Source organism: Schistocerca cancellata, chromosome 6 (assembly GCF_023864275.1).
Source record: "Schistocerca cancellata isolate TAMUIC-IGC-003103 chromosome 6, iqSchCanc2.1, whole genome shotgun sequence".
Classification (NCBI taxonomy): Eukaryota; Metazoa; Arthropoda; class Insecta; order Orthoptera; family Acrididae; genus Schistocerca; species Schistocerca cancellata.
In genome coordinates this window covers 485,588,969-485,611,607 of record NC_064631.1, presented here as the reverse complement: position 1 = coordinate 485,611,607, position 22,639 = coordinate 485,588,969, and the positions used below count along the sequence as shown (strand labels likewise).

Sequence of the window (22,639 nt, the reverse complement as noted above, 5' to 3'; positions counted from 1 at the left end):
GTCACTGAGATGCCAACTGCTGCTCAAATTGCTGCAGTAGATGCAGTAAGATGTGCCAGTCATACGCTAAACACGATAGTCCTCCCTCTCGGTAGTGCCACGTGGCTAACCGGAGCCCTGTCTTCTCACGGCCATACGTTCTCGTTACCACCGCTGCCAGCCATCAGGTACAGTGGCTACATTCCTCCTAATTCTTTCTGCAATATCACAGAAGGAACAACCAGCTTCGCATAGTCTTATTATACGACCTCGTTCAAACTCAGTGAGGTGTTGATAGTGGCGTCTTTATCGCCTTAAAGTCATTCTAGACTAACATCGACTCGCCACGTCCACTCTAACGCTCACGACCGTTACAGACTGTATTTAAAGCAAACCTGATTTGCATCGTGGCGCTACTAGCGCCACTCATTTGCGACTGGCGCTAAATATGAATAGACATCATCTTTCAGATGTAGAAACACAGCTACCAACTTTCGTTTATGTCCTTCCTGGTGTTTCGATTTTTTTTTCTGTCTGTGTATTATGACCAGCTGCTTAACTGCCTGTTGGTCACCTTTGGAGTGGAATAGAGCAGGGGTCTCCAAACTACGGCCCGTGAGGGCCGGCAAACCGGCCCGTGAGGGCTGGCCGGACATCCCCCGTATCCGGCCCGCCAAATATTTGAGGTGGTACCTATACTGCCAACAATTGAGTTTCGAGGCCTATCGCGACCAATACACCGCGACATTGTCGGAGCTCTATTTTTACAAAGCGGAAGGTCATGGTTAAACTTGTGGCTATCCACAATAAACAGATAGACCATTCTCCGTGCGAAAGCGAAAAAAAAAAGAACGGGTAACAGACTAAACTCATCCAGGGCCAAAGAGAACCAGTCTGTCTTGATTTTTGTCACGCAGTTGTGCTGATATATATTGTGTAATGTCATCTATCCTTCGAGTCACAGTGTTTGCCGATAAACTTATGTTTTTAAATAAAAAAATTAACTTTTTCTGGACACATTTCTTCTGCTGTTGCAATAATGCAGATCTTAATTAATTCACCGTCGGTAAATGGCTTGCACTGCTTCGCTACTAAATGAGCCACACGAAAACTAGCACGAGTTGCTGCATATTGTTCAGCATTTACTTTCTTAAACAACGACTGCTGGGATTTTAGCTGGCGTTTCAGAGTCTCATACATTTCTAATAGTTCGCATCCTATTATAAACTTGGAGTAATTCTGAGAGTGCTTAGTCTCATAATGACGTTTTATATTGAATTCTTTGAAGACTGATATTGCTTCATTGCAAATAATACACATTGGTTTGCTGCTTGACTCCACCACGAAATATTGACATCCCCACTGCTCTTTAAAAATTCTTCATTCACTGTCGACCTTTCGTTTCTTTTCCATATTTGTACAGAACTTCACAAAAGATTGTAACCTGAAAATAAAATTGTGCTATTTAATACTAATAAAACTAGGGAGTAGTTTGCCTAAATATAATGCAATGCATTTATTTTTAAGGTACTTTAAGTACTAAATTAAATACTCACAATTACACTGTAATTCCACTAAAAAATACAGTGAAAAATACTCAAGTCGTGCTATACGTATTTCGATTTTCAGATTTTCCTTGTCTCTTCGAATTCAAACTTTGAATTGTCCCACACTTCGTCGTCTCACCTACTAGTACAGCGCATAAAACACTAAAAAACTCGTGACACACTCGCAACATAGACACAATCATGCAACAGAACTATCAAATACATGCTCTGGCTCCGCTACTCGCTAACACAATCACGCAACAGAACTATCAAATACATGCTCCGGCTCTGCTACTCGCTACAAGACTACATAACTAAACTTATTGTTGCGCCGCTTGAAATAACAATCCGTTGACATACTCTACCTCTCTTACGTCTTGCCGTAATAGTGTTGCTAACAATGATTTTGAGATTTCGTTAAATTTGCTGGACGCTTTCGTGAAGAATGTGCAGTGACATACTTTTTTGTCGGTGAAATTCGCCAGAATAAAATACGCCAGAATTTCGGTCAGGTACGTCCACGAATCAAAATTATGTAATTAAATAAAAATCGTAGTTCGTTTCAGTGCTAGCTATTCCCACAACCTTAGATTTTTGCAATTTCATCTTTCCCTTAGCCTTACATTACGGTAATCATGAATCCCGCTAGGTAGATCTTGGCCCTTATGACTTCGTGGAGGAGTCAATGTGGCCCGCGGACTAAAAAGTTTGGAGACCCCTGGAATAGAGCAACGATTCTGCGTGGCATGAATTCGACCAGTTCTTGCGAGGTTTCCGGAGGTATGTGATGAAAATGTCTATGCACAGGTCACGCAGTAAATTACAGGTTGGTGGTTTGTGGGTGCGGAGATGGTGCCTAATAGCATCCCAGATGTGTTCCATCTGGCACAGATCAGGTGAGTTTGGTGGCCGAGACGTCAGTGGGAGTTATCCTGTTGGTGCCATCGCCGTTGGGAGTGTCGAGCCTGAAGGAATGCAGGAGATCTGAAATATTGTTTGTGTAGTCCACAGCTGTCGTGGCGTCTTCTATTACTACAACAGGTCCCATACAAGACCATGTGAACGTTCCCCATGACATATTATTGCTCTCACTAGCCGGCGTTCGTGGCACTGTGCACGTCTCCAGCAGCCATTCGCCTGGATGATGGCATATCTGGACACAATAATCGAACTGATGTAACAAGAAACGTGATTCATTCACCTAGGCGAAAGCAAAGAGAGCTTCACTGCAAGTTTAAACGCAACCAAAACCTCTCAGACAAACAGAAGGTAAACGATGTCAAAGTTAGCGTGAGGAGGGCTATGCGTGAAGCGTTCAGTGAATTCGAAAGTAAAATTCTATGTACCGACTTGACAGAATATCCTAGGAAGTTCTGGTCTTATGTTAAATCAGTAAGTGGCTCGAAACAGCATATCCAGACACTCTGGGATGATGATGGCATTGAAACAGAGGATGACACGCGTAAAGCTGAAATACTAAACACCTTTTTCCAAAGCTGTTTCACAGAGGAAGACCGCACTGCAGTTCCTTCTCTAACTCCTCGCACAAACGAAAAAATGGCTGACATCGAAATAAGCGTCCAAGGAATAGAAAATCGACTGAAATCACTCAACAGAGGAAAGTCCACTGGACCTGACGGGATACCAATTCGATTTTACACAGAGTACGCGAAAGAACTTGCCCCCCTTCTAACAGCCGTGTACGCAAGTCTCTAGAGGAACGGAAGGTTCCAAATGATTGGAAAAGAGCACAGGTAGTTCAAGCTTTCAAGAAGGGTCGTCGAGCAGATGCGCAAAACTATAGACCTATATCTCTCACATCGATCTGTTGTAGAATTTTAGAACATGTTTTTTGCTCGAGTATCATGTCATTTCTGGAAACCCAGAATCTACTCTGTAGGAATCAACATGGATTCCGGAAACAGCGATCGTGTGAGACCCAACTCGCTTTATTTGTTCATGAGACCCAGAAAATATTAGATACAGGCTCCCAGGTAGATGCCATTTTCCTTGACTTCCGGAAGGCGTTCGATACAGTTCCGCACTGTCGCCTGATAAACAAAGTAAAAGCCTACGGAATATCAGACCAGCTGTGTGGCTGGATTGAAGAGTTTTTAGCAAACAGAACACAGTATGTTGTTCTCAATGGAGAGACGTCTACAGACGTTAAAGTAACCTCTGGCGTGCCACAGGGGAGTGTTACGGGACCATTGCTTTTCACAATATATATAAATGAGCTAGTAGATAGTGCCGGAAGTTCCATGCGGCTTTTCGCGGATGATGCTGTAGTATACAGAGAAGTTGCAGCATTAGAAAATTGCAGCGAAATGCAGGAAAGTCTGCAGCGGATAGGCACTTGGTGCAGGGAGTGGCAACTGACCCTTAACATAGACAAATGTAATGTATTGCGAATGCATAGAAAGAAGGCTCCTTTATTGTATGATTATATGATAGGGAACAAACACTGGTAGCAGTTACTTCTGTAAAATATCTGGGAGTATGCGTGCTGAACGATTTGAAGTGGAATGATCATATAAAATTAATTGTTGGTAAGGCGGGTGCCAGGTTGAGATTCATTGGGAGAGTCCTTAGAAAATGTAGTCCATCAACAAAGGAGGTGGCTTACAAAACACTCGTTCGACCTATACTTGAGTATTGCTCATCAGTGTGGGATCCGTACCAGGTCGGGTTGACAGAGGAGATAGAGAAGATCCAAAGAAGAGTGACGCGTTTTGTCACAGGGTTATATGGTAAGCGTGATAGTGTTACGGAGATATTTAGCAAACTCAAGTGGCAGACTCTGCAAGAGAGGCGCTCTGCATCGCGGTGTAGCTTGCAGTCCAGATTTCGAGAGGGTGTGTTTCTGGATGAGGTATCGAATATATTGCTTCCACCTACTTATATCTCCCGGGGAGATCACAAATGTAAAATTAGAGAGATTCGAGCGCGCACGGAGGCTTTCCGGCAGTCGTTTTTCCCGCGAACCATACGGGACTGGAACAGGAAAGGGAGGTAATGACAGTGGCACGAAAAGTGCCCTCGCCACATACCGTTTGGTGGCTTGCGGAGTATAAATGTAGATGTAGATGCTTCAATTGATGATGAGTCTACTCTTGATGGTCCCGAGTCTACTGCAGTTGTAATTAGTGACGTCGTTGTGTCAACACGGGAGCACATTGAGTCATCTGCTGCTGAGTTCCATATTCAACAATGCGCAGCAGTGAATGACGTGTTCCAAAACGCTTGTGCTGCACCATCATTGTTCTCTGTCATCAGATCTGCCTATTGTGCTTTTACATAGTGGCAAGACTCCATCCTCCATGTTTTGCAGCGAGGCATGGACGCCCAACATCTTGTCGCATACTCCCAGTTTTACCATCCATCAACCACTTTCCAAAGATGCACGTGACATTAGCACATGGACAGCTGACCAGCTTCACCATTTCCAAGATGCCCATTACCAGGCACTGGGCCATAAAAATATGTCCTTTGTCAGTAGATTTCTCCATTTGTGGCCCCTATGATTGCTAGAATGTCTCCCTGTTCGTCTTTGCTCTGCTTTCCTTGCCGATCAAACGCCCACATCCAGTTTCACAAAGAGTAGTGCTCGTTAAGTTTTGAGTCATTAGTGTATTTAACTGATTTAATTTAGTCTCCCACAGACAGTTTATAATAGATTGATGTCATAATTGTGAACAATTTGAACAAACTTAGGGAGATGAGCCCTGAAGAGATAAGGATAAATAAAGTCTAATGAACAAGTGTCTAGAAACGTATGTTTTCTATACTAGGAGCTAATTGACCAAATTGTTGTCTTAGCTCGTCAATCTTGGATTTAAATTGTTCAGAATATTTATTGAGTGTTTATGCAATCTGCGTTGCCAGCTATTCTGCTCATCATGTACTTTGGTCTATTCTATCTGCTTTTCAGAAAATGTTTTCAAAGTTTTATCAATTCGTTCTAATTGCTGGTTCGCGTACTTACTCACATGCCCCTGAGTCCTAGGAAATAAATCTTTCAAAGGGGCCTACTACAGGGGGACTTAATGCCTTATCCTGAGCGCCCATTTCGGTTCCAGGTCGATTAATTACGCTACGAACGCTTTCTCGAACGGAAATATCTTGTTCTAAATTCTCGTGAATTGCTTCGTCTACAACTCAATCGTGATCCCTTCCATCAGATAAAGATATTTTCACGTGTTTGCCAAACTTTCCCATAGCCGTAATCACTGCATAATTATCCTGAAACTTCACACACAATTATTTAACATTGATATTTTATGAAATTTCAGCTGACGAAAATGGCTTTTAGCACAAGAAATTATTGTGCTTTAGTTGCCATGTTCGTGAAACAAATTGCTATCACCGTTCGCCATCTTGTTCACGCGTCATATTTCAGAACTTATTAACCAATTATTCAACACTTTTTTTCCACTATTAATACGAAATTAGAATCATATATTTCCACTTTCTGAAATACGGTGCACTGAAATATGATATTCCAAGATCGATTTCCTTACCTTTTACGAGCCAAGCATAGTCAGTTCCAGGAAACTCATCAATCGTCAACTAAAGTACTAATTTCCGTTTGGCCTCCAGATTGGTTTGAGGCGTGTATTAAAAAAGAAAATACACGAAAATTACAAAATTGTTCAATTATTACATATATAATGCTCTACAATCTGAAACAGCCCTGGCACAATCGACAATTTCAACTAGACCCTACCAGTGTTTCCATATGACTTGAGTGCATTTATTACAGGAAATCGATAAAATATCTCTCTAAACAATTATTGGGGAGTCAAGAATAAATACCTTTTAATATTACGAAATTCTCTTCCTACATTTACTTAGGGAAACTGCATTTCAAACATATCCTTTACGTAAAGTGAAAACATCGTGAGGTTAGGAATTATTATTCTGAGAACATTGAAGCGCCAAAGAAACTGGTACAGGCATGCGTATTCAAATACAGAAATATGTAAACAGGCAAATACGACTATGTGGTGGGCAATGCCTATATAAAACAAGTGTCTGGCGCAGTTGTTAGATCCGTTACTGCTGCTACAATGGCAGATTATCAAGATCTAAGTGAGTTTGAACATGGTGTTATAGTCGGCGCACGAGCAATGGGACACAGTATCTCCGAGGTAGCGATGAAGTGGGGGTTTCCACGTACAACCATTTCATGAGTGTACTGTGAACATCAGGAATCTCATAAAACATCAAATCTCCAACAATGCTGTGGCTGGAAAAGAAGCCTGCAAGAACAGAATCATCTACGACTGAACAGAATCGTTCAACGTGATAGAAGTGCAACACTCTTCCACAGATTGCTGCAGATTTCAATACTGGGCCATCAACAAGTGTCATTGCTGCGGATTTCAATACTGGGCCATCAACAAGTGTCAGCGTGTGAACCATGCTGCGTTAATTGAAAATCAAACTTCGTAAATAACTTTAAAATGCAAATTGGGTACAACAGAATGCAATAAATGAAAGAAATCTAATTTTAAACTACTTCTGGAATTAAATTAAAATACCACATGAGCTTCCACCTGTACAAAGCATGGCCACATTTACATAAATGACAAGGAGAAAAAAAGATTTCTGTTCAAAGAAAAAAATAAATATTTAAAACTCATCACTGATAGTTATTATTTAATAGTAATTCAACTTACATAAAAAAGCAGCAAGCCTCTATATATCAAATGGCATACAGAGCGTAAGACGACAAGAGCTAAGCAGGAAGTTCAGAACGACAAGCAATAAGAGAGACAGATAACATGGCGCTTTTCCTTTACACTGTAGTTCATGGAATCTTTATACATCACTAAGAAATCTAAAGTTTCAGTGCACTACTTGTGATAAATATTTGTTGTTAAGTGTATATCAGTGCAATTAATTTTACCACTAGTTAGAGGCATCACAACTTGCAGACAGGGTAACAATCCATTTGTCCTGCCTGTGGACCATTTTGGATGTAGGCTGCTGTACTTGAACAAGTGCACAGTGTGGGTATATGCCTTGAGATAGATGTGGACAATTCCTTTCAACACATCTATGACAGGTGGCTGAATTTAATTTGTGGAAGCAGGGTACTAAGGCGTTGGGTTTGAGCTGCAGAGGAATTGTTGCATAGTGTAATGTGGCTGTTGGTGGTCCATTATACACAAACAGTTGGCTGCTAATGGGATGCGATGGTTTGTAATTCAAGCACAGTGCAGTAGACGTGTCTGGTAAGATACAGGTACATGAACTGCACTGGATGGTATGCTGATTTGTCACATTGTCCAAGTCAATGTTATAAAGGGCACTCTGAAATAAGCATGCTGCACATGGTAAGATAGTTGCCTATTGTTCTATTGTTTATTCAACACATTGTTGATACACAGTGCGGGTGCTCATATCCAGTATGCAGAATGGAGGACATGGAAGGCACGAGATTTAAGTGTGATGCATCCTGTGTATTAAACTGATTCAAACCACTGTCTATCAGTGCATTCATCTTGACATTAGCTAAGTGGTCCATTGTTAGGAGTCATAGTTATTTATTTTATTTTATTTTGCGTATGGCAATACAGCGACAATATTTTATATAAGTACAATAATATGTAAACGAAACGTATAAAACAAAACAATGTGTAAATAGTACATGTGTAAAAAAACAAGCAATAGCACAAAAGGATAAAGTACAAACACTCAAGACAAAATAACTACACGTTAAAGGCGTGGCAAGCCTGACTAGAAACTCATTCATATATTTAAAGCTCAATATCTAGATTGCTCAGCCAATCCAAAGCAGAGGGTTTCACATATGTAACCTCAGAGACAGGTCCAGCGTATCTTCTTAAGGGGCATTCCTCAATAATATGGCGGACGTTCTGTTCTGGTGCTCCACAGCCACAGGCTGGTGAGTCGCATAGACCCTGCTTGTACTTATATGCATTGCATCTTGCATGGCCCGTTCTGATACGGTTTAATTTAGTCCAGGTACATCTCTTCAGGCCAAAGCCCGGTAATTCCAGAGTAGGATCTTGGATACCTTGTTTATTAATTCCAGAATCATTCCAAAAGTGCCGCCATTACTCCTTAATGTCAGGTTGACGTTCTTGTGTATTAACCCATATAGGCTTCTGTGACTTCAAGCGGGTCGATAGTATTTCGTTCAAAACATCATGGATTGGTAGATTCTGTGGGTAATCTGAGTCATGAATTTTTGACCAGTCTCTTGCTGCTGCTTCTTACCTTCTCAATTGTGGAGGTGGGATATTGTTTAGAGTATGCAGCGAAGGGACTGGAATGGATTTAATAGTACCCGTTATTATCCTCATACACTCGTTCAACTGGACGTCGATTTTCTTAGTATGAATGCTCGAATGCCAGACAGCAGAGCAATATTCGGCAACAGGATATACCAGGGCTATTGCGGCAGTGCGTAAGGTGGATGCTTGAGCTCCCCAAGTCGAGCAAGCCAATTTTCTCAGGATGTTGTTGCGACTCTTTAGCTTTTGGCTTACGTTTTCTAGATGTTTTTTGTAAGTCAGGGAGCGGTCTAGTGTTATGGCCAAGGTATTTGGGGTTGAAGTTGTGTTTGACTCTTTGTTCACAGAAGTTCACATTCAGTTCCTGGTGGGCCATTTTATTGTTCAAGTGGAAAGCACACACCTCCGTTTTGGTTGGATTAGGGCAGAGTCGCCATTTTTTATAATAGGAATTCAAGGACTCCAGATCTTCTGTGAGTACGTTCACTCCTTCCCTAAGTGTTTTGTTAGTACAACTAGTGCCAAATCATCGGCGTAGCAAAATTTCCTGCTGACTGTATTTGGCAAGTCGCTAATATAGAAATTAAAAAGGGTTGGAGCCAACACAGATCCTTGAGGAAGGCCATTTTTTATTTTATACTATCTGCTGGTGCTGTGGCCGATGCTCACTTTGAAAGACCGGTTCGTCAGCATGTTGTTCATTAAGGTTGCCAGTTTTGAACTAGGTATGTGTCTCTTGAACTTAAGCATAAGACCCTGGAGCCACACAGTGTCGTATGCCGACGACAGATCAACAAAAGCTACACTTGACTTCATACTGTTCTGGAATCCGCTTTCTTTGTATAATGTTAGGGCTAAAGGAGTCATAGTTGTTACTGTTTGCTCTCCATGTGATCACTGAGGAGATTAACAACACTCTCAGTTTTCACTATGTGATTAGCACAAAAATGACTGTTCTTCAAGCACCACACACACACATTGCTGATGTAATCCAGCATGGGTGTGGCAGTTGCAGTAGAATGTGTCAGCCACATTGTCGCATTGTTATCTGATTGAATATGTTGTATATTCAGAGGAAAATACAGGGTCACCGATGTTGAAGAAGGGTACTATGGTGTACTTAGAACCACTACCAAATGATATACAGCATGCTAATACATGAATTATTTAGTATATAGAGCAAATTTACAGACCTTCCACGCAGTTAGAATGCCAAGAACATACTGCCAGTCTCTTCCAAAGATCCTTCGCTTGGGATGTCAGAGAGGTTTAGACCTCTCAAAGCTCTCAGTGTTTCCATAAATTTACTGAAATGTATTGGACAGAAGCTGCATGATAATATAAATAAAATTCACTGTAGCACAGCAACTGTATGTTTCACTACATATGATTATCAGCCTTTATTTTTTATTTGTCCTCTGCATGATAAAAATAGTGGATGATACTCATATCATAAATGATTTTTATATCTATTTCTCTAAGGCCTGTTGATTTATAACCAAACAAAAGCTGAATACCTGGTTATTTATTCACAGTGTCGGGCCATATGTTCACCTCCATCAGCAAACATCAGTACCTCAGTCAAACCAGAGATTTTAAAACACCTTCCAAATTACTTTGAAAACAATTTTACTGCAAACTTTTTTATATTTTAGATTATTTAGTCCTTGTGCCACACGCTCTGGAATATTTTTGAAAAGAAGCACCTTGTTCCATTGAAATAACCTATAGGTGTTTTAATCAGTCAGACTGTTATAGTTATCAACTGTGTAGCAAAATACCTGCTGCTTTATTTTCCATCTCCACTCAAAAGTATTTTTTCATGTAATGCAACATTTATAAAATATTACATGCGACCACATTATGAGGGATATATTATATACATTTATATTTTACTACTGAAATTAAATCAAAAAGACGTAAAATTCACAAAATACATAAAACAGACAGGAGTAGAAAAAATGGTTCATAAATGCTTCAGTTATGTCCCTTTATACTGCAGCATCTAAGTACAACTATTTAATTAATACTTAATGGGACTTTTATTTTTTCAGGTAATCATTTCTTGGATAATAACTTCTGTTTTGCAGTCACATTTTTAAAAATTGTTTCTTTCTTTAATATCTTGTGTATTTACGCATATTGATTTAACCGAGACAATTCTTCTTTTCAGTGATACAAGGTGAGAGAAATGACAATAACACACAAAATAGAATTTCCTTGGTGGACAGGTTGATTGCATACAATGGATTAAAATTCTCCAGCTTGTCAGATACTTACTAATGCGGTTATTTACCAGTTTCAGTTGAAGTCAGGCTGTTGTAATAACATTTCAACCTGTCTGTGTTCAGTTATCATAGTACAGTGATGACAGTTTATTTTTCTCAAAACACAGTATGTGCTTGAGTTCCAGTTATTTGCTTTGTTTTGTACACACATCAAAAAAAAAATTTGCATCACCTCTGTTCCAAGAGTTCTGTAACCTGAACAGAAAACTGGAATAGTGATCAACATAAACATCATTTCTGCCCTCTTTATTGCTCATGAAAACCACACATTGCATCTTGTACCATCTTACAGTAAGACCATCAGAGGTTGTGATCCAGATTGCTGTACACACTGGTACCTCTAATACCCAGTAGCACGTCATCTGGCGTTGATGCATGCCTGTATTCTTTGTGGCATACTATCCACAAGTTCATCAAGCCACTGTTGGTCCAGATTGTCCCACCCCTTAATGACAATTCGGCGTAGATCCCTCAGAGTGGTTGGTGGGTCATGTCATCCATAAACAGCCCTTTTCAATGTATCCCAGGCATGTTTGATAGGGTTCATGTCTGGAGAACATGCTGGCCACTCTAGTCAAGCAATATTGTTATCCTAAAAGAAGTCATTCACAAGATGTGCATGATAGGGGTGTGAATTGTCATCCATGAAGACGAATGTGCTACCGATATGGTTGCACTATCAGTTGGAGAATGGCTTTCACGTATCGTACAGCCATTACAGTGCCTTCCACGACCACCAGTGGCATACGCCGGCCCCACATAATGCCACCTCAAAACAGCAGGGAACCTCCATCTTGCTGGACTCATGGACAGTGTGTCTAAGGCGTACAGCCTTACTGGGTTGCGTTCTAACGCTTCTCCAATGATTGTCTGGTTGAAGACATATGTGACACTCATTGGTGAAGAGAACATCATGCCAATCCTGAGCGGTCCATTCGGCATGTTTTTGGGCCCATCTGTACCATGCAGCATGGTGTCATGGTTGCAAAGATGGACCTTTCCATGGATGTTGGGAGTGAAGTTGCACATCATGCAGCCTATTGCGCACAGTTGGAATTGTAACATGACGTCCTATTGCTGCACAAAAAGCATTATTCAACATGGTGGCATTGCTGTTAGGGTTCCTCTGAGCCTTAATTCGTAGATAACAGTTATCCACTGCAGTAGCTAGCTTTGGGCAGCCTAAGCAAGACATGTCATTGACAGTTCCTGTCTCTCTGTATCTCCTCCATGTCCGAACAACATCACTTTGGTTCACTCCAAGATGCCTGGACACTTCCCTTGTTGAGAGCCCTTCCTGGCTTAAGTAAGAATGCGGATGCGATTGAACTGCAGTATTGACTGTCTAGGCATGGTTGAACTGCAGACAACGTGAGCCAAGTACCTCCTTCCTGGTGGAATGACTGGAAGTGCTCATCTGTCGGAACCCCTCTGTCAAATAGGCGCTACTCATGCTTGGTTGTTTACATCTTTTGGTGGGTTTAGTGACTTTTCTGAACAGTCAAAGGGACTGTGTCTGTGATACAATATCCACAGTTAACATCTATCTTCTGGAATTATGGGAACCGGGGTGTTCCAAATTTTTTTTGGTGTGTGTATTTATATCCTCCATGTTGGGAAAGAATACCTTATATTAATAACAGCTTCTCTTTGCAGGAATTAATTGTATCCAAGAAACAAAATGTGGCAGACAATGGCTATGGTCATGATACTTCAGCAAGCTTGCCAGCATGCAAGTGGCGGCAGATATTTGCAGCTTTCTATGGAGTCCAGCCTAACTTCCCTCTCTATGAAGAAGCTTTGGAAATGCACCAAAAAGATGTCAAACAAAGTGGAGTGGTGAGAGGTAAATAACAAGTACTTCAGTGATACTGGACAATGCTCAATAATGTCAGCCTACAAAAATACAAAAATATTCATAAACCTTAAAATGATAAGTGAGATTGCTTTGTTTAAAAACTTAGTTCCATTTTTCCAGGAATATAATAACATAATGTGAGGAAGAATGTTTCCACATACCAACTTTGCATAAGAGTTTTGTGCAGTCTTTGCTTGGAATTTGCTAATATAAAAATTTGTATCATATTTCATTGAAAAGAGTAATTGTATGCTCTTCTCTGAAATGTGATTCAGAGAGAGGACTTGCTACACCAGCACCAGACACAATTGACTGGATACCAGCACTGTAGAGTCTGCTAAGTGTTCATTTACTGACTATATGTGACATTCTCAAAGCTTGTTTTACAGATGAAATATATGTTGCTCCTTTCAGCATTATTTCAGACAATCAGCTCAAAGAGAAACATGGAGTGAAAGCGTGTGCACTCATTTATCCACCCAATCATTCTTATGTAATGTTCTTCAGGACACCAATAAACTCCACACCCCCAAATCATGACAATATTTTGCACAGATTGGTCAGAACAAGGCTGCTCAGAAGCCTTAATGTTCACTGTTGAACTTGTTCCATTGAACATTATAATAATTATCCAAACTGTTGATTCATTCAATGTTACATTGCAATCAAGAACTGCGTGAAGATATCTCACAGTTGCTATATTAAATTTCTTCATTCTCATAAAATATTTTCATTTATTAGCACACATTGTGCAATAGTAAACTGCTCAATGATTAGACACAAAATGAAGAAACGTGAGAAATTTTGACTGGAGTAACAATCAGAATGTTTACAGAAACTAAAATTATACACAACAAGATGATCAACCGATAAATAAAAATATAATACGGGATTCAAAACTGGTGTGCTGTTTGAACGACCCTTTATCATGACAAGATGTTGACATCATCCAGCTGCCATATTGAAACCTAATGGAATACTTGTTATGCCAGGGAAACTACAAGAACCACAATATTATATACTGGTATAAAGAAGTAGCAGTCAGGATCTTACTCTGTAGACTGTGTTAACTGTCAGAAAACTGGTCACAATATATTCACTGGTATAGAGAAGTAGCACCCAGGATCTTACTCTGCAAACTGCTTTAACTGCCAGAAAACTGCTGTTTTCTATTTGCACTTATTCAGGCTATAAACAAACCTAATGAAATTAACATAAAAATCACTATTAAAAAAGAAGCAATTTATTTATCAATTATACTAATTTCTTACATTTATCTTCTTCTGCTTGATTAACATTACATGACCATCTTGATAAGTATTATAGGTAAATTATCAAATTATCTATGTGTTAGAAGAATATAGGCTAATTTATAAAGATGTGCATCACTTGTATGTTGCTAGCAAGAGGTTTTTTTCATATAACCTAGATAACCAGATAATTTGCAGACAAAAACTGTAATAATATGTGTGTTTCTTCAGTTTTTTGTTAATTTGAATGCAGAACACCTCGTAACTTAACAGATCATGCTGCTGCTATTAATGGGTTGGATTGGTGTACATTAAGGAACACACACTACACTGCAACACATGATTTTCAATCCCTTCACATTTATGGAAACACTAATTTACTTGTATAATGATGAGCTTTTTAACAACCAGAAGTCTCAGTGCTTAAACTAGATCGGTAAACTACATCTATTAACACAGTCTCACATTTCATTGGCAGCACATTAAATCAGAGACATATGAATATGAATAACAATAGTGGACATTCCTGGATGGAGCAGTATGTAAAATAAGGGAAAGCTGATTGGTGCATGGAGTTCAGTTACATCTAATAGAAAGTAGCATTCACACTAGCTATTGAGTAATAGCTCTTTTTCCAGCAATAGTACATGTAATCACACACACAACCACATGGACACCCAAACACACGCTTCCATGGGTGCCTTTGGGAGTGTACATTTGGGTGACTTTGTGGTTGTCTGTGTGGATAGTTATACTATTGCGGGAAAAAGAGCTAGTGCACAAAAGATAGTGTGCCATTTTCTGTTATGTGTCACAATGCTTTATTTGTTGATTGCTGAGCCTGTATGACCCTAGTTGTTTTTGTGCTCTAAAACAAAACGCATTGATCAGTATAGGTGAGTGGTTGCCTTTCCCTTACCACACGTGAATATGATGGACATATACATTCCCTCACATACTGATTCATAAATATATGATGTAAACGTGACATTTTATACACAGAAAGTAAGTATATCTGGATGTGAACTTTTTACTGACAACAAGTAAACCAGGACTGAATGATACCAGCTAGAGACTTAGAGATGCTGACAATTACCTATTACATGCTGACTGACTGAAACATTATCCTGCACAACAACTTATAGATGCACATTAGAACAAAAACAAGCTTTGTTATTATATTCTAGTTCACAACAGGAAAGGCAGCAAACTCAGATGATACATATCTGTATATACACTGCTGTGCAAACCTTGGAGAGAAATTTGTGGACATAAAAGTAATGTTGTCAGGTCCTTTTTCCCTGGGGTTTTATCAGATGTTTGAAATTTTATTTTTGTAGTGTGTAGCTGGAATCACCTTAAACAAATACTGCTCATTGTGTCTTTCGCATAACACCCAATGTCAACAGAGGGTATCAATTTCTACATCTACATCTACATCTACATCCATAATCCGCAAGCCACCTGACGGTGTGTGGCGGAGGGTACCTTGAGTACCTTTATCAGTTCTCCCTTCTATTCCAGTCTCGTATTGTTCGTGGAAAGAAGGATTGTTGGTATGCCTCTGTGTGGGCTCTAATCTCTCTGATTTTATCCTCATGGTCTCTTCGCGAGATATACGTAGGAGGGAGCAATATACTGCTTGACTCTTCGGTGAAGGTATGTTCTCGAAACTTTGACAAAAGCCCGTACCAAGCTACTGAGCGTCTCTCCTGCAGAGTCTTCCACTGGAGTTTATCTATCATCTCCGTAACGCTTTCGTGATTACTAAATGATCCTGTAACGAAGCGCGCTGCTCTCCTTTGGATCTTCTCTATATCTTCTATCAACCCTATCTGGTACGGATCCCACACTGCTGAGCAGTATTCAAGCAGTGGGCGAACAAGCGTACTGTAACCTACTTCCTTTGTTTTCGGATTGCATTTCCTTAGGATTCTTCCAATGAATCTCGGTCTGGCATCTGCTTTACCGACAATCAACATTATATGATCATTCCATTTTAAATCACTCCTAATGCGTACTCCCAAATAATTTATGGTATTAACTGCTTCCAGTTGCTGACCTGCTATTTTGTAGCTAAATGATAAAGGATCTATCTTTCTGTGTATTCGCAGCACATTACACTTGTCTACATTGAGATTCAATTGCCATTCCCTGCACCATGTGTCAATTTTTTTCCTGTTACAAACAGAATTATTTTTGAAGTGGAATTGTGCATGTCCATTCAATAGATTGGTTCCAAATTAGTCTACTGCAATGTTTATTTTATCGATATATATTAACAGGCATAGTAAAACACAAAGATTAATCAATACTTAATCAGTGACAGCACTATCCTGGTCTATACTGACTGCAGTGCTGCTATGTTGCTGTTGGAGTGCTGGTTGTTCTTCATGTTTTAGTGTCTCTCTTAATACATATTGATACCTAAAACAAATATCACACTAAACTAATTTGGGACTGCTTTATTGAATGGGCATGTAACATTCCACTTTAAAAATAATTTTGTTTGTAAAAGGAAACAGTTTGACACATTCTGTTGACACTGGGCATCAGATGAAAGACATGATGTGTGGTATTTTTGGGCTGAATTCAGCTGCTCATTGCAAAATGAAAATTGCAAATAGCAGCCAAAACATAGAAGAAAAGGCACCTGAAGATTTTTAGAAGGGACACCTGGTACATAAATGACCCAGGGGATAACCTCAGAAGTTCCATGATGTATTTTGTGGATGATGATGTTGTACACAGAGAAGCTGCAACACTAGAAAATTGTAATGAAGTACAGGAAGACCTACAGAGGATAGACACTTGGTGCAAGTATTGACAGTTCACCCTTAACATAAGCAAATGTTATTTATTGTGTATAAATAGGCAGAAAGACTGTTATTATATAATGACATGATTGCAGAAGTATTACTGGAAGCATTTACAACCATAAAATAAGCAGGAGTATATGCATCGAATGATTTAAAGTAGAATGACCACATAAAATTTATTGTGGGTAAGGCAAGTGCCAGGCTGAATTCATTGAAAGAATACTCAGGAAAAGTAGCCCACCCATGAATGAGGTAGCTTACAAAACCCTCATCTGACCAATACTTGAATATTGCTCATCAGTCTGGGATCCCCATCAGGCAGGATTGATAGAGAAAATAGAGAAGAACCAAAGAAGAGCAGCACATTTTGTTACAGGTTATTTTGGCAAGTACTGAAACATCACTGATATGCTCAGCAAACTCTGGTGGCAATAAGAGAGATGTTTTGCATCATGATGTGCTTTAAAGTTCACAGCGTGTACATTCCTAGGAGAATTGACCAATATATTGCTCCCTCCTGAGTATGTTTTGCAAAAAGACTGTGAAGGTAAAATTAGAGAGGTCTGAGCTCAGATGTCCTCAATGGTGAGTGTTCATCGGAGGTGAGGGTATCATCTGAAGTGCCCCAGGGAGGTGTGGTAGGTCTGCTGTTGTTTTCTATCTACATAAATGATCTTTTGAATAGGGTGGATAGCAATGTGTGGCTGTTTGCTGATGATGCTGTGGTGTACAGGAAGGTGTCGTCATTGAGTGACTGTAGGAGGATACAAGATGACTTGGACAGGATTTGTGATTGGTGTAAAGAATGGCAGCTAACTCTAAATCTAGATAAATGTAAATTAATGCAGATGAATAGGAAAAAGAATCCCGTAATGTTTGAATACTCCATTAAAGTGCGCGTCATTTATGTTGGCGGCCGAGTTTAGGTTCGTTCTGCGCATCTGACGTCACAAAACACAGTCAGCCAATGAACAGAGAACGACGTTGCCACATCTCGACTGCAGTGCAGAGCATGGACGAATGTCTTCAGTTTTAGAAATGTTCAGTCATAAATAAAGTAATAGAACAAAAGCAATGTCTTGACAGCAGACATTCTTTTATAGAAAGTTTGGAAAAAGCATTCTTTATACCAATTGCTTCATATTCTATTAATTAATTAAACCAAACAAGCAATAAGACTCCTAATTCAGGCGATAACAAGGAAAGGTGTTTGTATCACTCTCACGAACCCCTTTTTCGCAATAAAGAACAGCGGTAATTGTTTATTTCCTATTGTACTTCGACGAAGCGTGAGTAATTCATAGTCATACCAACATTGTTTGTCAGTATTTTGCGTGATGTGTTATAATCCTCATCGCGTTAAAGAGGCAGGCGAGGTGTGGTAGCGTAACGGTCAAGGTGTTGGGCTGATACACGAAAGGTTATGAGTTCAAACCTTGTGCAGTGCTTAATATTTTCATTATTTAAAAACAATATCGAAGTGCCTTACTTCACAAATTATATTCGTTTGAAAGCAATTTTTTGAAATTTCTAGTGCTTTGTCTCTTCATTAACCCTTTCGCTGCTGCAGACACGTGCTCCCCGCATTCCGCGCTGTGCGCGATTTTGTCATCACTGCACTGCTCGCCTGTGCAGACACATGGTGTTCCCACTGCTTTGACACACTTATCATTCGATTTCACAAAAACTATTTGGCCCAAAAATTTGATTTTTACACGTCTTCTTGACTGATACCTTCCCCCCATAAATGGCTTAATTTTGTTTCGATGTTCAACGCAGTTATTATGCAGCATTAAATGTAGTAAACCATTGCACGAAATTTTGAAGAGTTTGCAGAGGTAGAAGTCCATAGCGTATACTTTCCGTATGGGCGATTTTAGTTGCCACAATGTTGAGAATGAAATGTGGACAAGATACCTAAATTTCATATAAAATTTACTGTATAACAATATCTCATTTAATTTAAGTACGACATAGGTGTCGTATGTAATATTGAGAAATATTCCGTCTTTCGCGACTGTAATAAAAGTATTATTTACACCGGACGCGTTTGGCTTTATTTTAAAGCACTTCAAGCAAGGAAAGGTATGACATATACACAATGGTACTCATGTTCTCTTTCTTGTTTTTGTTCCACAGTCGCAGTTTTACCAATGGTACTGAAATATATTCCTCTTCTGCAACTGTAATAAGGGACTTATTTAGACCAGACGCGTTTCTCTCTTTTGAAGCATCTTCAGTGGACAGTATTTTGTCTCCTCCATTGTCAAGTCACCTTTCGTAGTTTTGTGCTGCCGTAACACAATATTCAACGTTTGTGTTGGCAGATCAGTGTTTTAGCAAATAAATGATGTTTGTGTGTGCCACACACAAAAATTATATTTGACATAGCTCAGAGCACTAATGTTTTTGTAAGTCCACAGTTTTGTTTAATGTATTTTGTCTACTTCCTTTTGATTGATTGAAGTGCTTTAAAATAAAGCCAAACGTGCTCAGTGTAAATAAAACTTTTGTTACAGTCGCGAAAGACGGAATATTTCTCAATATTACATACGACACCTATGTGGTACTTAAATGAGCTATTGTTATACAGTAAATTTTATATGAAATTTAGGTATCTTGTCCACATTTCATTCTCAACATTGTGGCAACTAAAATCGTCCATATGGAAAGTATACTCTATGGATTTTTACCTCTGCAAACTCTTCAAAATTTCGTGCAATGGTTTACTATATTTAATGCTGCATAATAACTGCGTTGAACATCGAAACAAAATTAAGTCATTTATGGGGGGAAGGTATCAGTCAAGAAGATGTGTAAAAATCTAATTTTTGGGCCAAATAGTTTTTGTGGAATCGATTGATAAGAGTGTCAAAGCAGTCGGAACACGATGTGTCTGCACAGGCGAGCAGTGCAGTGAAAAACCGCGCACAGCGCGGAATGCAGGGAGCACGTCTTTGTAGCAGCGAAAGGTTTAATGCGGCAGAGGTGGCTTTACTTCATGAACTGCGCTCTCCCCCCTACACGTAAGCTTGCGAACATTGCTATACCATGGCGCTGCTTCTATTGGCACGTGCGTCATGTGCAACTGGCAACGCAGCAATCTCCTGCGTCTGGGCGGGCATGCGCGAACCGCCAAGATAAAAGAATTGTACTATAGTAGTGTAGTGCTTGACACAGTCACGTCCATTAAATATTTGGGCGTAACATTGGAGAGCGATATGAAGTGGGACAAGCATGTAATGGCAGTTGTGGGGAAGGCGGATAGTCATCTTTGGTTCATTGGTAGAATTTTGGGAAGATGTGGTTCATCTGTAAAGGAGACCACTTATAAAACACTAATACGACCTATTCTTGAGTACTGCTCAAGCATTTGGGATCCCTATCAGGTCGGATTGAGGGAGGACATAGAAGCAATTAAGGGGTGGGCCGCTAGATTTGTTACTGATAGGTTTGATCATCATGCGAGTGTTATGGAAATCCTTCAGGAACTCGGATGGGAGTCTCTAGAGGAAAGGAGGCGTTCTTTTCATGAATCGCTACTGAGGAAATTTAGAGAACCAGCATTTGAGGCTGACTGCAGTACAATTTTACTGCCGCCAACTTATATTTCACGGAAAGACCACAAAGATAAGATAAGAGAGATTAGGGCTCATACAGAGGCATATAGGCAGTCATTTTTCCCTCTTTCTGTTTGGGAGTGGAACAGGGAGAGAAGATGCTAGTTGTGGAATGAGGTACCCTCCGCCACACACCATATGGTGGATTATGGAGTATGTATGTTGATGTAGATGTAGATGGAGACTTTCCAGCAACTGTTCTTCCTGCAAACCGTTTGTAGGTGGGACAGGAGAAGGGGACAGTGATAGCTGGACACAAAGTAACCTCCACCATACACTGTAAGGTGGTTTGTGGAGCAGAGACTTAGGTTGACTACACCTCATTAGTTATTCAGTCTACCTAGACACTTTTCAAAATTCTTCTACAGCATCACATTTTGAAAGCTTATTATCATCTTATCATCCAAGGTCCAGTACTTACAAATATATTCAGAAAAGACTTGACAAATTTCTCTTTTGCAGAAATGCTTTTCTTCCTGTCATCATTCCTCTCTACTTTAGCCATCACCAATTAATTTGCTGTCCAAATAGCAAAACTCATTATCTACTTTCATTGTGTCATTTCCTAATCTAATTACCTCTGCATTACATGTTTTAAAGTTACTACATTCTGTTACCCTTGTTTTAGTTTTGTTAATATCCATCTTACAAACTCTTTTCAAGACAGTAGTCATTCTGTTCAACTGCTTTTTCATGTCCTCTATTGTCCTTGACAGAAATAGAACATCATTGAGAAAAAGCATCCACTTTTCTCTTTGGTTCCCTTTACTGCTCACTCAGTGTATAGATTTAATAACATTGTGAATAGGCTACAACATTGATTTGAATATCTTCTGTAGTGCTGTTGCCCTTTTATCTCTTTGACTCTTATAACTGAAGTCTGATTTCTGTACAAGTTGAAGATAACTATTCTCTCTCTGTAATTTACCTCTGCTACCTCCAGAATTTCAAATAGTGTATTCCAGTTAGCCGTGTGAAAAGCTTTCTCTAAATCCACAAATGATATAACTGTAGGTTAAACTTTCTTCAGTCTATCTTCTAAGATAAACTGTAAGGTTAGTATGGCCTTGCATGTTCTTACATTTCTCCAGACCCAAACCGATATTCTCCTTAAGTTGGTTTCTACCAGTTTTTCCACTCTTCTGTAAATTCACTGCCTGATAGAAAAGCTGAAGCACACACAAGAGGAGGAGAAAACTAAATGAAACATCCCTGGTTAAGAAAATATGTGTTGTTATTTGAGCAATTTTGAAATGGAGTCACATTTGCAAAGAATATGGGAGAATAAGTCTACTTAGCAGTATAATGTTGCACCGCACCTCAGCTGAATGCATGCACTGACACCATTGTAAAGGGTGTCATAAAAATGTATCCTCTCCTGAGCAGGGTCAGTTCAAGAACATTTTTCCACTTATCATTTGGTGGCTCCCCTCCTTTTCCCTCATACACTTTCACCTCGTCAGTTTTTACTACTAATTGAGATACACACTGCATAGAAATCCTGCACCTGGGCACCCATCTCAGCTTGGTGCTGCAAGTGATATGTCCTGCACAGAAATCTTACAGTTGTGATGCCTCTGACACCCCTCTCAGTTTGGTGCCAAAGCAGTGACTTGTGTCACTTGTGCCTTAAACCAGCTTTTCTCCTGAGGCAAGCTGGCCCTACAAAGTTCTATCAGGGACTGATCTGCCATTCTTGGTGGCCATGAGAGTATCTCAGCATCATGCAGAAAGTTCCTAGAGGCATGTGCCATGTGTGAAGGAGCTCCTATGGGATGTAGTGAATCCACCAGAGGCAATCGTGCAAACAAATAGACCATTCATTTTAAGGCACAGGTTCTTCAGTCACCAAATAAAATCTGAATTCCATTTAAGGTTTTCACATTTCCCTATCAAAGGGATCAAAAGAGATGCCAAATGTTTTGTTAGATCACAATGTGGCAAAGCACAATTCTTTCCTTATGTGTCTTTGGCAGACCATGAAGTCTTGGCAAAGCTGGCATTTGTACTCTT

General features: G+C 39.7%; 1 protein-coding gene across 1 annotated transcript in view; it reads left to right on the top strand.

Annotated features, from left to right (window-relative positions):
- Positions 1-22,639, top strand: part of LOC126190942 (uncharacterized) — a 150,876-nt gene that overhangs the window by 102,435 nt on the left and 25,802 nt on the right. Inside the window, exon 4 of the mRNA XM_049931584.1 lies at positions 12,736-12,925. Coding sequence (XP_049787541.1) covers positions 12,736-12,925 — 190 coding nt within the window. The remainder of the gene's footprint in view (positions 1-12,735; positions 12,926-22,639) is intronic.